Source organism: Leishmania panamensis, assembly GCF_000755165.1.
Source record: "Leishmania panamensis strain MHOM/PA/94/PSC-1 chromosome 28 sequence".
Classification (NCBI taxonomy): domain Eukaryota; phylum Euglenozoa; class Kinetoplastea; order Trypanosomatida; family Trypanosomatidae; genus Leishmania; species Leishmania panamensis.
In genome coordinates this window covers 860,731-874,823 of record NC_025874.1, presented here as the reverse complement: position 1 = coordinate 874,823, position 14,093 = coordinate 860,731, and the positions used below count along the sequence as shown (strand labels likewise).

At 56.3% G+C, this 14,093-nt stretch overlaps 4 protein-coding genes across 4 annotated transcripts; all 4 read right to left on the bottom strand.

The window, feature by feature from the left end:
- Positions 1 to 809: 809 nt before the first annotated feature.
- LPMP_282360 (2,3-bisphosphoglycerate-independent phosphoglycerate mutase-like) lies at positions 810 to 3,314 on the bottom strand (the record flags this gene model as incomplete). Its single annotated transcript, XM_010702274.1, has 1 exon — positions 810 to 3,314. One exon carries the CDS (start codon positions 3,312 to 3,314, stop codon positions 810 to 812), a length of 2,505 nt encoding a protein of 834 aa, XP_010700576.1.
- A 2,885-nt stretch (positions 3,315 to 6,199) lies between these two features.
- LPMP_282350 (glycoprotein 96-92, putative) lies at positions 6,200 to 7,411 on the bottom strand (the record flags this gene model as incomplete). The annotated part of the gene is made up of 1 exon (XM_010702273.1): positions 6,200 to 7,411. One exon carries the CDS (start codon positions 7,409 to 7,411, stop codon positions 6,200 to 6,202), a length of 1,212 nt encoding a protein of 403 aa, XP_010700575.1.
- Positions 7,412 to 9,476: 2,065 nt separating this feature from the next.
- LPMP_282340 (40S ribosomal protein S29, putative) lies at positions 9,477 to 9,650 on the bottom strand (the record flags this gene model as incomplete). Its single annotated transcript, XM_010702272.1, has 1 exon — positions 9,477 to 9,650. The coding sequence occupies one exon, from the start codon at positions 9,648 to 9,650 to the stop codon at positions 9,477 to 9,479; it is 174 nt and encodes a 57-aa protein (XP_010700574.1).
- A 1,209-nt stretch (positions 9,651 to 10,859) lies between these two features.
- On the bottom strand, positions 10,860 to 13,703 carry LPMP_282330 (glycoside hydrolase, putative; the record flags this gene model as incomplete). The annotated part of the gene is made up of 1 exon (XM_010702271.1): positions 10,860 to 13,703. One exon carries the CDS (start codon positions 13,701 to 13,703, stop codon positions 10,860 to 10,862), a length of 2,844 nt encoding a protein of 947 aa, XP_010700573.1.
- Between the last annotated feature and the right edge of the window lie 390 nt (positions 13,704 to 14,093).

Here is a 14,093-nt window from a genome sequence, read left to right as displayed (position 1 = left end):
GTCGATGATGTGCACACATGAGGCGCCAAAGGGAAAAGTGCGAATATGCGCATGAGTAGTAGAAGCATGAAGCAAGTCGGCGACCACAAGAGGGCATTTATGCGTGCGGGTGTTGCGTTTGTGGCGTCGGATGTGGAACAACAGAGAGGGGAACCGAGAGGGAGGGAGACACACTGCAGCGCTGTGGAGTAAAAGAGAACGAGTGTCATCATCTTTTCTTGGAGGGGGCATGGGGAGGAGAACGTAAGGGGAAAAAGAAAACGAGAGACGCACAGGCGAGAAAGATGACCTCATTCGGCCCTCCCCTCCCCCACCTCTCCCAATTTGGCCACCTCATCCTCGATGGGACCGCAGTCCACGTTCACACTGCGCCGCGCCTTCAGCCATAATGACGACAGCGCAGCGAGCGGAGGAGCGAGAAGAAGGAGAGGGCAGTGAGACACAGCGTGTTACACGTTGTGGCACCGTCCAATGTAACCGACTAGCTTTGTGTGTGTGTGTGTGTCCTTCGCATACGTGCCTTGTAGATCGTGCGTTCGCTGCTTCACACATAAAGAATGAGCGTCGTGGAGACGATGCAGCGGGGGCAGCGCTCACAACAGTAGCCGCCGTTGGCCACATGCATTGCACCTCTCAGACCCCGTAGAGACGCTCACCAGGTGGCAGATAACGAGAGTACAACACACAGGCGCCGCCCTTACACACACATGCACAGAGACACACGAAGAGAAAAGAAAGGATACTGCTCTCGAGTGCCGATCAGCCATTCAAAGCGTTCCTCACTTTCACATCCATGTCACTGTGGTGCATTAGACGTAGTGATAGTGGTGGTGCACGCGCTTCATGAGAGGGATGAGCTCGCCACCGCGGAAACGACCCAGCGCTCCTGACGCGGCCATCATCTCGCTGTAGTACTCGACGCCGTCGATCGGGAACGCGGAGAGTGCGCCATCAGAGGTCGCCCGCTTGACAGCCACCGATACCGGCACCGGCTCACAGCAGTGGTCGCCAAGTCCCAGCGGAGTGGAGTGATCCGCAGTGACGGCCATGGTGGCTCCCGCAGGCAGCGCACTCCACAGCGCCTCCATCGCCAGCCCAGACCGCCGAAGCATCTCCAGCTTGAGCTTGAGGTTCCTGTCATGTCCAGCGTTGTCGACACCCTTGACGTGAATCACCACAAAGTTGTACTGTGGGTCAATTATGCGGCTTGCCTGCTGTGCTGTCGTGGCCGTCGACTGCAGGGCAGCTGTCACCGCGGCCTCGTGCGATGACGGGCACTCGATTCGCAGCGCGTGCAATGCGGCCCTCACCTTGACCATGAGATCTGAGTGGTAGTCACCAGTGGCACCACGGAGAGACTCTTGCCCGGTCGGGTCGCATGCGTGACACACCTCACCGCGCAGCCCACAGCAGATGCCCAGTCCTTTGATAATGCAGGTCGGTGCTAGGATCAGCCCATGAAGGCCGTGGCGCACCACGAACGTCGGCACCCACCCCTTCTTGGCAGCCCCACGGAACAAGACGAGGTTTGCCACGTTCTTGCGCGCCACGGTGTTTGAGCCACTCGTACCCGCTTCATCCGCGAGCCTCGCGGCGACGGCGCGGTTGTGCTGGCGCCTAGCCTCATTCACCGGATGTGCCTTGAGCCTGCGCGTCAAGACAGCTGAGGCAGCCTCCACAAGCCGACACGTGTAGGCCGCAGCGGCGTACTCGGGGTGGCCCTCTCCCACCGTTGGCTTGCAATGCAGCAGCAATTGCCCGTCCATGAGTGGATCTGTGCCGGTGATCTTGTCTGACAGCATGCCGAGCACTGCCGACGACCCGTCCGCGCGCACGACTCGCCGCGCCCCGCTCAGCGCCACTCCACAGCGGTGCTCCGTAGCGTACAACATCTTGATGGTGTGGGGGTACTCGAACGGAATGCCATGCAGGTCAGTGGCCACCGTTGTGCCGTTGAGGTCGTTGCAAAGCACCGGGCCCTCGGCCGCGAAGTCGCGGTCACACCGGCGGTGGGTGACATACTGGTGTGCTGAGGACGTCGACAACACGGCCTTCGCCTCCAGCGCGGGGTCCTCGTCGCCCCACAGCTCCTCAGTTCGGTCTGCGAAGGTAGAGAAGTTACCCTTGAAGGCGACGTCCTCGTCCTCCAGTTCTAGCCCAGCCCCTAGTGCCTCGTAGGCGCCACGGCCACGGTAGTACGTGGTGGGAGGGTACCCGAATATGCTGAGGTGAGCCGTGTCGCTGCCGCAGCTCTTCCCAGCCATGTAGGGATCCATGAGACCGCTAACGCCGTGCCGGGTCACGACATTGATTCCAGGGGTAACATGCTCGTTGACCGTCTCGCACAACGCAGCACCAGCAGCAGCACTGTCCACGAGCATCTCCTCCGTCACACTCAGCGAATGTGCGAATGCAGACTCTCTGGCAGGCGAATACTCACACCGCGACGGAACCGGCACGCCTGCCACCACCTCCAGAGGTGTGCGACCGCCCAGCTCGCGGTACGTATTGTCGCCGATGCCGTCGATGATGAAAAGAATCATCGGTTTGGGGAAGAGTGGGGCACCGTAGCACGGAATGAGCGGCATATCACTCGTGTGCTCCTCATCCGCCTGAGCCGCGCGGGCCTTGGCGGTGGCAGCGCGGTAGGCAATCGTAGAGGGCGGCCAATATGCCTCAGGCAGCGCATTCAGTTCCGCCTGCATGACTTTTGCCTTGGCCGAATTCTGGGTCTCCCTGAGATGCGCTGGCACGCCCCCGTTGAAGCGGTCGCCATAGAGACGTAACATGCTGGCAACCGAGAACTTGGAAATCAATCGGGAGCTGCTGCGGGGGGCCGGCGATGACCAGTCTTCCGGGTACCCCTTGGCGCTGAAGTACAAGGCAGCAGTCACTGTCACCGCTTCCCCTGCCACCGTCCCTGGCCACGTGAGGGACGCCGCTGTGGATCCGCCGCGTGCCCGAAATGACGCGCTTGGAGCCTCGCACAGCTCCACCGGCGTGGGCACAGACACGTGCGTCCCACCGGCGATGTCCTTCAGTACATCAAGCCACGCTTTCATCTTCGCTGAGACTAAATAGACTTCGCCCTCGACCTGCGCGCACCCCGACACGTTACAATCAGGGAAGTTCAGGACACATGGCAAGCACTCGGAGTGGTCGGGGGGGAGGCTCACAAAGAAGGGGTAACGACTGACAGTGCGTGCACGGGCCACGAAGACGGCCTCGGCCTCGTCAGCCAGCCAGTACGGGTAGTCGTTCTCGCCCCGCTGCAGCGTCCCGTACACAAATATGAGGTGGTATACCGTGCTCATGACGATAAAGTATTTTGGATGATACCGGCAATCAAAACTCCTTTATCCGAGCACCTTTGCGGGTTCGTCGATGGGAGGAGAGGCGTCAGTCCCGCTTTGCTTTGCGGCTTTGTGAATGGGCTCTCCGAATATGCGTCGCGCAAACCTGTAGCACTTACACTGCCGCCTTCCTGAGTCCTCTATTGGAGTGGAAGGGAGAAGGGGGGGCGACGTTTCACGATCGGGTAAGAAAAAAGAAGCAAAGAGAAAGAGAGCACCCTTCCCCCTGCAGCGAGGTGCTAATGGTGGCGGTTAACGCGGTTGGGGGGAAAGACAGTAATAGACGCCAAGAAGGCGAGGGCGGTGTGAGAAGGAGGAGGACTCTCTCTTACCCATACGTGCCCACCCCCCTCTCTCTCTCTCTATGTATATGTACGTATGCTCTGACCTGCAAAAGAGGCACACGAAAGAAAGACAAAAGCGAGAAGAAGGAGGGGCGGTGCAGACAACCAAAGAGGCGTGAGAAATGAGGAAAGGGGTGCAATGGGGTGGAAGTGAAGGGAAAGGGGGGAAGACGTGACGTGCATCACACTCGCCGTCTTGGCCACCTTCGTTCAACTCCTACTCTACCCTTCCCCACCCCTTCATGCATGCGCCAACGCACATCAATGCTATGAGTAGAAATAGAAGGAGAAAGATCACGGAGTCTTGAACCAGTCCGACTAAAGCATATAGCATACTCTCCCCTGACTTCTCCAAGGAAAGAGGTGGAGAAAGGAAGAGAAGCAGACGACGAGACAAAGCACTTGGTGGCTGGGTGTTTGTGCGTGAGAGGGGACAAAGCTGTTGTGTCGATCAGTCTCCCCCTTCGCCTCTGACCCTAACGCGTGTGTGGTGTGTTTATTCTTATCTACGTTTTCGTTTTCATTTTTTGGGGGGGTGCACTCTTTTGCCTAACGTTCTTGCTTGGTTAGATGAATAAGAGAAAAGAGGTTGACTCGCTTCTTCCGGACAAGACGACGGCAATGTCCAAGACAAAGATGATGATGATGGGCGATTAACTGAGGAAGAGTAGCGAAGGAGAGCCCGGGGCTGACCTGAGAAAAGAAAGGAAACGGAACAGAGGAAGAACAGAGCAAAAAAAGAAAAGATAACTGGGGGTCTGGGGAATCTCTCCCCTTTGCCCTTTCATGTGGAAGAGGAAGGAGGTATGCCTCAGGGGGCGGAGCGGGTGCATAGACACACACACACACACGCACACACATAGACACAATACACACGCACAAGTGTCCTCTCACATAGTGGAGTAAAAAGAGAGAGAGAAAGATGGAACTAAAGGAAAACACGAAGCTACACGAGGTGCATGAAAGAGTGAAGAAGAGTGGCAAAAATATAAATATAAATATAAAGCACCTGCATCACCCTTTTGATAATCTCAGGAAAGGGAGAGAGAGACGAATTCATACGCATCTACGCACACGCGCGCAGTACACATAACCCTCCCCAAACTCCCAATAACTTTCGGCAGAGCTTATGGCCTTCTTTTCTCCCTGGCTGCTTCGCTACACGCACATACCCTGCATGAGAGCGAAAGAACGGAAGAGGAAGGAGACAGAGAAGTCAAAGGCCAAAGAGAGTGCATCACGATCGCGCACTCGCATGTACTTGGAAAGGAGCGTATGTCTTCTGAAAGAAATACAGAGAGGGGGGTATCTCGCAGAAGAGACAAGGTCAGAGACAGAGAAAAGAGAGGTATACAGCCGGCGTATGAGAGGCAGAAAGGGAGTGAGGAGCATAAAAACCTGTTTAATGAAAAAAAATGCATTAAAGCGATGTTGGAAAGCAAAACACACGACCACGAACAGGCGAAAAAAAAAAGAGAGACTACACGTGCGGGACACCGACAAAGAGGGACAGTGGGAAGAGAGAGAGTGTGTGTGTGGCCCAAGGAATACACGCAGAGAGGCAGAGGAAGAAACAGCCAGAGCGACAGTACACACACGCGCACGCACACTTTCTACCTAGATTCGCCTAACCATACACACAAGTACAGAGATGGAGAGCGACGCAACACCACACCAGAGGCATCACTCAGCAACAATGTAAAAGCACAGCGCCTCATCGTGCAAGAGCCCTGTTTTCCGTCTATGAAAGAGTACCTGCCGGCAAGGAATACGACTGAGAGCATACGCAAGGTGGTACAGATATCACAGATAAAGGGACTCTGACGTAGATGCGTAGAAGAGCATCCAGCAACCCATCAGCTAACATACATGGAATACAAGAGAGACCATCGAAGCAAAAGTGCGCCCGTTGAGATACCTGAAAAGAGAACGGGGTGGAGAAGAGGGAGGATGGCGTACAAGGCACCCAATGCAAGGGGATGCTGCCCATAATACGACAAAGGAAAAAGGAGCAATCCACCGGTGTCAAGAAGAGGCACTCGCATACGCGCCCGTTAGCACGCTAAAGAGACAAACAAGAACATGAGTTCATCGAAAGAGGTGAGGCAAAACGAAAAACAAAAAGAAAGGGAAGGGCAAGGTCAAATAGCATCGTCCCCACAAGCGGGCGCATCTACATAGTCAGCATGGCGTCGTGCAAAGGCCAGAGGAGAGGAGGGTGCCATCCATGCAACGTACATACACACACCCGTAGAGGTACAAAGGTGGCAGTGGCGAAGTGAGCAACCAAAGCAAAGGAAATGAGTGGCGAAGAAAAAAAAAGAAGCAACACAATAGTGTGTGTGTGCATAACGGGCACCATAGAGAGAGAAAAAGTGGCTAGCGATGCCAGGAGAAGCCTCCAATACGCATGGAGAGGCACAGATCACCTCCTCACTGCAGTCCCCCCTCCCCTGCTATTCACGCGCGCATGACGTAGCTTCGTTCGTTCAATGTCGTCGCCTATGCATCCACGAGGACCTCCTCAGTTACCTTGTCCATACCTCCCCTTTCCTCCCTTGCCCTCTCCTCCCGCTCCCGGCGCTCCCGCTCGTACTCCTCCTCGTTGACGATTTCATAGTTCTTCTCTAGCTGCTCCATCACTCGCCTGTGCTTTTCCGCGATCTCCCTCTCCTCCGCTTCTTTCTGCTTCCTAAGCTGCTCCTCAAGGCGCTCTCGCTCTGCAGCAGCAGCCATCTTCTTCTGCTGGAGAATCTGCTCCTTTTTTGAGTCTGTCTTGCCCTTCATGCGACGCTCAGAGACCTTCTTGCGGAGCTCCTGCTGCTCCTTTTCTCGTTTCTTCTGCAGCTCTGCTTGTACTTCCTTTCGCTGGCGCTTGATCTCCTCTGCCTCCTTGGCCTCCTTCTGCTTCAATTCCTCGCGCTTCCTCTGGGACTCCTCGCGCTGCTTGCGCACCATCTCGGCTCGCTGCTTCTCCTCCTCCTCACGCTGGCGCAGCCGTTGCTCCTCCTCCTCCTTCCGCTGACGACGCGTCGCAGAAAAATCATCCTCGGCCTTCTTCTCGGTCCTCTTCTGTGCCTCCTTCTCCTCCGCAATGCGATGCTGACGGGCCTCCTCCAGCTTCTTCTCGTGCTCCTCCTGCAGCTCCTTCAGCCTCTGCTTCTCGGCCTCCGCCTCAGCCTTGCGGCGCTTCATCTCCTCCTCGCGCTGCCTCTGGATCTCCTCGCGCTTCCTCTGGGACTCCTCGCGCTGCTTGCGAACCATCTCGGCCCGCTGTTTCTCCTCCTCCTCACGCTGGCGCTTCTGCTCCTCTTTCAGCTTCCGCTCTTCCTCTACGCCCTTCTGAGCACGTGCATCTTTCTCATCTCGTTTCTTGCGCCTTTCAGCTTCGGCCTGACGCACCCGATTCGCCTTCTCCTTCGCTGCCTGAGCCTCTGCTTCGCGCGCCTTGGCAATTTTCTCAGCGAGCTTTTTTTCTTCCTGTTTAAGCCTTCTAGCGACTTCGGCAGAAGACCCACCTTTGTTTTCCTTCCGCAAGAGACGCTTCTTGGTGGAAGGAATTTCGGACAGGGGCTTATCGTTGTCAGCGCCGTTGATGTGAAAGCTGTCTGCAGCGGCCGCCTCCTCGCAGGAAGTGTTGTTTAGCGGGGTACCACTAACCTCTGCCTCAGGGTCGACATGCTGTACCGCTGTATCGGAGCCTGCAGAGCTCATGGTGATGCAAAGGTATAGTGGTGTGTGTGGGGGGGGGGGGGGGGTACGTCTAGGACGGAGGAGTCACTAGAGAAAGAGAAAGCAGAGGGGGGAGGGGACGCCTGGAGTTGGGGAGTGTGCAAATAGCAGGGCAAACAGAAAAGAGCAGATGAGCGGAGGGAGAGGGGAAGAGGGAAAGGCAGAAAAAATGGGGAGAGTGAAGGACCCAAAGAAGAGGAGAACAAAACAAAGAACACTAACTCAACGGCACAGCAGGGCACACACACTCACGCTCACACTCGCACGCGCGCACGGAGATGAAAACAAGAACGAGAAAGCCAACAAAAGCAAAGGTTTAAAATAAATTCGCTTTGGGGGAGGAAAGGGGAAGTTACTGGTGTAATTTGTCTCGTGTGTGTGCGTGTGCGCGCAGGCATACACGTGTCCAACCAATGGTACAGATTTTGCCTCTTGTTCTTCGTCCGTTGAGTTGGAGAACGTATGCGCGTACGCGTACTCTGGGTGTGCGTGGGGTTCTCGTATAACACGATGCCCACCCTGGCAAAACAAAACAAAAAAAAGCTTCTGTTGACTCTTTTTCCACAATACAAATTCAGAGAAAAAAATGGAGGTAAGAAAGAAGTGAGAGCGCACGCGGGATAAGATGGCTTTGCTGCTTTGGCTGATGCGTGTTGCTGCGTACGTTTGGTGGTCGGTTGGGAGAGGGAGTGGTGTAGAGAGAAAGGATGTACGTAGATGACTGAAGTGTATGTAGGCGTCGGCACGTATTCTGATAAACTGCAGGGAAGTCGATCAGAGAGTGCTGCTTCTTTGGGGTGAATCTCTCTGCTTCGTTGGCATGCAAGGGACGGAAGACGCAAGGCTGTAGTTGCACGCGGACAGTAGCAGCGAGTCACGACAATGATAGTGTAGGCGCAGGCGTCAGTGAGCAATGGAGGAGTGCACGAGAAGGCATGAGAAAGGCAAAGTCGCCGAGCGTTCACACAACAAAGGGAAAAAATAGGAAAGCAGAGGGGACAAGAGAGTAGTTAAATCAGAGAACAACAGTAGCAGACAGCCCCATTCGGGGAGCTACATACCGCGACTCGCTGAAGAACACGCACCACCGCCGATAGTGCTCAGGTCCGCCACCTCAAGCAGCGCCGCGCGTCCGTGATTCACTCCATCGCACACCCATGCCCTCCTTCATCTTATCAGCGCAGGGCGACGAGAAGAGCGAGAGGGGGGAAAGTGCGCATGACCATGAGCGATATGTGCATGTCTGTAGACCTTAGGGACATAACAACACAAGCGACGAGGGCGTTTGCGAGTAGAAGAGGTAGCGTACGCCGAACAGCAGCGTTGCTGGCTGCTACTATGACAGTGCACTCTCCCTCTCTACGACTTCTCCTGGTGCATCGCGCATTTCCCTGTTATGCCCACTGCGCTGTGTTACATTTTTGTTTCCTCTTTTCTTTTTTGAAGGGAAAACACTGAATTATGACGTTACCTTTTAAAGTGCCTCCTCACGGGCGCAAGCAGGGCCTCCCCCGGTGGGTGTGATTTGGAAAAAGCGATGCAAGACGGACAGTGGGCGTACAGGAAAGGGGAGAGGGGGACATCGAGAGAAAAGAGAGGGAGGAAGTCGCCCACCTGCCCCTCTCCACCTTTTCCCACGGGGCGCCCACGCACCGGTTCGCTCACTTGACGTCCAGTCTCGCTTACCACCCAGCACACGCGTACGCACGGAGGGAAACAGAAGGCGGTGACAGTGGAAATAAGCATAAAGAAACTCTTGGTGGTTACTAGCTCGTCCGTTGTTTGGGTAGACAACCCAAGATGAGTGTGACGGCGAGACGGTGTTCAGTGAGAGCGGAAAGGCAAAGGAGGGTAGAGACGCACACGGCCGCGTGTGTGCTTGTGGTGATATGAAGCAGGTGCATATGCACACCTGTTGCCTTTACAGCGCACACAGCGTAGTCCGCTCGCTCTCTCCCCCGCCCACGTCGGCCTCGCCATCACACAACCTCCACACTTCATCTTCGCCGAAGAACACTCAGTTCTTTCCCTCTCATCATCCTCGCACTTAGCGCAGCTTGGTGAAGCCGATGTGCTCAGCGTTCTCACGGAAGCACTGACGGCACACGTTCAGCTCGTACTTGCGGATGAGAGCCTTCTGGTTGGAGCAAATGACGCAGCAGCGGGCGCCCTTGCCCATCCCGATCTTCTGGCGGGAACGCCACTGGTCAAGATGGCCCATGTTTGACGGAAAACGCGAGAAAGATGCGAGCAGATAAGCCTTTGTGTGGATTTCCGTAAGGAGGCAATGTGTATGAGTGTGGTGATATACACGTGTACGCGCATGTGTAGTGAAGATGAAAGCAAAGGTCAAAGAAGAAAGGGAAAAGAAAAGGAGGCGCGAGAAAGACGTGTGCAGCGAAGTGGAGATTCCATAACACGTGAGAAGCGAAAGCAGAGGCGGCCCGATGCTAAAGCGACATCGGTGCTCTACGAGCAGCGGGAAGCGCGGAAGAAGAAAGGGGGAGAAGAAAGCAGCAGTCAGAACATTACCTCGCTGCCGATTCCGACGCACACCGTTTCCCTGTTCCCTCATCAATCCCTCTCTCTTTCCTGGGGTCCCCTCTTGTTCTTTGCATCACAACAAGGGGGGAAGATGAAGTCAGAAAACAAGGACGCATGTGTCGACATGGACAAAGGGGGAACGTATTTACCCTCTGCTACTTCCCTTCTTTTCGTGTGGCCGTTGTTCCCCTGTAATGATGAGCAGCGGTAGTCGAATGTACAAAGTACTCCTTCAGCGTTTGCCTTCGCGTGCGAGCGCGTCTGTGGGAGGGGGGGTGACAGATGACGAGGAAAGAGAGGGAGGTGCCGATATGCACATCAGCTCAAACCATCCTTCTCATTCCCTCCCCCTGCCTTTCCCAGATCTTTCAGCCGCGCCTTTCTGGCCTTTAAAGGCAAAAAAAAATACGTTATCGGTTGCGTTACAGCGAAGATGGCCAAAGGCAACACAATCGTTTCGCCCACTCCCTGTCTGCTGGTGATGTGGTAGCTTTACACCGTTCCTCTCTCTGCACGACTTCCGTGCAACCGACAAAGGGGAGGGATATGTGGAGAGTGGCCGCGGAACGCAAGGCTGGGGAAGACAAGACATAGAAGAGCGACTGTCGCTGCCGCTTTGCGTGCCTGCAGAAAAAAGGGGAAAAGAGGAGCTGGGCGACAGTGAGGCAAAAAAAGGCTAAGCTGACGGTGACGCCACCCTCAGGTATCGAGGGTATGAAAAGTGAGCCTGTGGGCAACAGAAAACGAGTTGATCCTCCAACGTGCAAGGCACCAATGTTCAGCTTTTCTCCTCCGCTGCTCCCACCACAGCCCAACTCGACACCGACCCCCGCCCCGTCCATCGCGCGCTCTCTCTCTCTCTCGTTATTCGTCTCTGTTCGTAGCTTTACGCAAAGTTGTCCAGCAGGCCAAGCAACAGACTGTGCGTTGCAACGTGCGTCTTGCTGCCCTCCCCCCGTCCGTCAAGGGGACTGTAGTACTCCCACCAACGCGACCCTCCGCGAATCGCCTCTATAATGTTCACTCGAAGGCTCGTGTAGAAGTTGTACAGCTGCGTCTCTGCCAAGCCGCCGGCCGCGGCGCTGGTGCTGTCCAGCACCTCCAAATAGTGGGACTTAACACCGTAGAGGAAAAGCAGGTTGGCAGAGGGCCACACGTACCCCATCCACATGTTATGGTGTGGCAGCCCCGATTCACGCGCAAGACGCACCGATGAGAACGACACGGACATCAGCCCGTAGTCGCTCTCGAGCTCCTGCTGAGCCAGCGCAATGGTGCGCGCTGCCCTGGAGAGGTCTCGGCGTACCACGCCAAGCATCACAGGGTACAGGTTTGCGTAGCCAAAGTACGGAGTATGCGTCCAGCTGCTGCACCCAATGCGGTCGCCGTAGCGCATCTCTGTGGCATTCCAATGCACAGCGTTCAGGTGAGCCTCCCAGTCAAGACGAACACTCTCCGTTTCATGCAAGAACTCAGTCTCGATTCGGCTGATCAATGTGCTCAGCAGCGCAACCCATGAAAAAGCATCCACGTGCGCCTCGCGGTGATGCTCGCCGGCGCAGATGGGCCGCGGGTAATCCTCCATGCCGCTTGTTGGCAACCAATGTCTATCCCGCCCACGCCAGCGGTATACCAGCAGGCTCTCCGGCTGGTCCTCCACCGGCTGCAGTGGCCACTCCTCCAGAGGCCTGCGAGAGCGACAGTGTCGGGCCAGCTCGTCCGTGGCGCCTCCGCATTGCGTGCGGTGCCACCACGTGCGCCAGCGCTTCAGTGCGGGCAAAATGGTGCGCAGAAATGCCTTGTCAGCAACCCTTTCCCTCTCGAAGTACTCCGGGGTGTTGCGTGTCTTGCGACGGTTCGCCGATGCGAGTCGCGCCGACTTGCGACTCATCTCCTTCAGCAACTCCTCCAGCCCCAAGAGCAGCGTTGGTGGGGAAGCCATGGTGGGATGCTCGTAGCGCAGCGCCCGTGGTGTAAAGGAGCGCGTCTCGGCACTGAAGACGGCGCGGTTAGGCACGAAGCCCGTCTCTGGGTCCTGCGCACCGAGCAGCCATGAGGCGAAAATATCCTTCGCCACCTCCTTATTCCACCGTGTGAGAAACAAGAGTAGCAGCCCTGTCAATGACGGCTGGCCATACGCTTCGTCGGTGCGCGAGCCGATAGCAGCGAGCGCGCTGACTCGCTGCCGTGACGCCTGCAGTTGCTTGTCACTCCACAGCTCCGCGGCCCGCCCTTGCTGATCCCAGGCGTCGTCCACGTCGGCGGACACATGCAGGTAGTGACCCCTAGTGAAGGTTAGTGATCCAAACAACTCCGCCAATGCACTTGTGGCAATGCGCTCGTAGAGGCCCTGGGTGCTGTTGAATACCGTGAGCCATGGGCGGAAGACCTTGGCGGAGTGCAGACTGATCGCTTTGGACCTCCACCGAAGCGCATTGGTCAGCTGACACGTGCTGAGCGCCTCGTAGCGTGGGACAGGGTTTCCGATCCTATGCGTGGTCGACGCCTCCGGAGCCGCATCGCTTTGGGCATGGTCAACAGGGCTCAACGACAGCTGGAGACGGAAGCTTGAGTCGTACGCCTTGCGCAAAATCATGATGTTGTGCGACATCCATGACGACGGTGTCTGAAACGACTGCGGGTCCTTTGCCTGGATGTAGGTGAAAACAGATTCAGGCAGCCGCCGAAGATCCAGCTGTTGCTGTTGAAGCTCGCCAACGTGGGCGCCGCCACCAATGCCTCTGCCTCCAGCCGCAGCACGCTCTGCGGGAGTGGCACCAACCGCGTCCACCGCCGTGCGCTGAAAGGCCTTCTCGACGTCGGTGTGAAGACCATAAACGTGCCATGGGGCGGTATCGTAGAGGGGGCTATGGTCATCATAGACGCGGAGCGTAAAGTCGGTGTGTTCTGCCTCCCCCTCTGGCTGCATGCGGCTCTTCAGCACCGGGCTCCAGTCGCCGTCGTTGCGCTCAGTAGGCGCCTCTAGCTCTATACGCTCCTGTATGTCCGCGTGCGACATGTACACTACCATAACCAGCGGCGAGTTGCCTTCAACGCGACCGTGGATGCGCACGTGCCAGGCATCTGCAAACGGGCTCTTGAGCAACTCAATCTCGAGAGAAACCTTGTTTCCTCGGTCCTCCACCACCTCCTTGGCGTAGTGCAGTCCATCGTTCACGGTCCACATCACCTGCATGACCTCAGGGTCGCTGTCCTTCTTCTGCGTCGTGCGCGGGGCGTTCACCTTGTTGTGCAAGTACGGCATCGTGTGGCGCAGAGGATGCTCCATGGCCGAGTCATACCACGCAATCCCCACAGTGACTGGCTGTAGAGAGCGGCTCTTGACGGCAAAGATGCGGCTCGGTTCGTAGGTGCCCCACATCATCGTGCGGTTGTACTCCCTAGACGGGTAGAGCGGCGGCTCGTTGAAGTAGCGAGTGTAACCGTCCTCCATGGCCTGCACGGTCCTGTCTGACCAGATGTACTGCTCTTGCAGATGACAGCGCAGGCTTTGAAACACGAAGAAGGGCGTGTAGTGCGCCACGATGAGAAGTGGAATGCCGAGAAACACAAGAATAAAGAGTAGGTAGCTAAGAACGCCACGTCGCGTGTCCTTGGCCTGGCGCTTCTTGGCACGCTGATACCGCTCCTGCACCGACTCCGCCGGCATGCTCACCTCGGTGGCGTCCGTCTCCGCATCTTTCTTCAGCAAGAGACGACGGTCACGCATGGTGAAGCAAGGAACGGTGCTCCTCTGGTAGTTGGCGAGTCGAGTCGTAAGAAGTGAAGATGTGCACGCAGAGCAAAAGGGAAAAGGGTTGAGGCTGGGGGCTACGGTAGCGTTAATGGAGCCGCAGTCGTACCAACGATGGTGCTGTGAGTACAATGAATGTAGAAACGTGAGATGCGCTGCTGTCTTCACAGGGAGAAGACGCAGAGGCGCAGATACGGCGCCCGGCCTCGGAGATGTTGACCAACACTCCACTTAATAATACACTCTCCTCTTTTCTCAAATCCCTTGTTCCGTTGTCACCGGGCTGTCTTCGTTTCCTTCACTGTCTCCGCACAAAGCAGATACGAAGGAAAAAATCAAAAAGACTGTCGCGTAGGCGTGCATGGG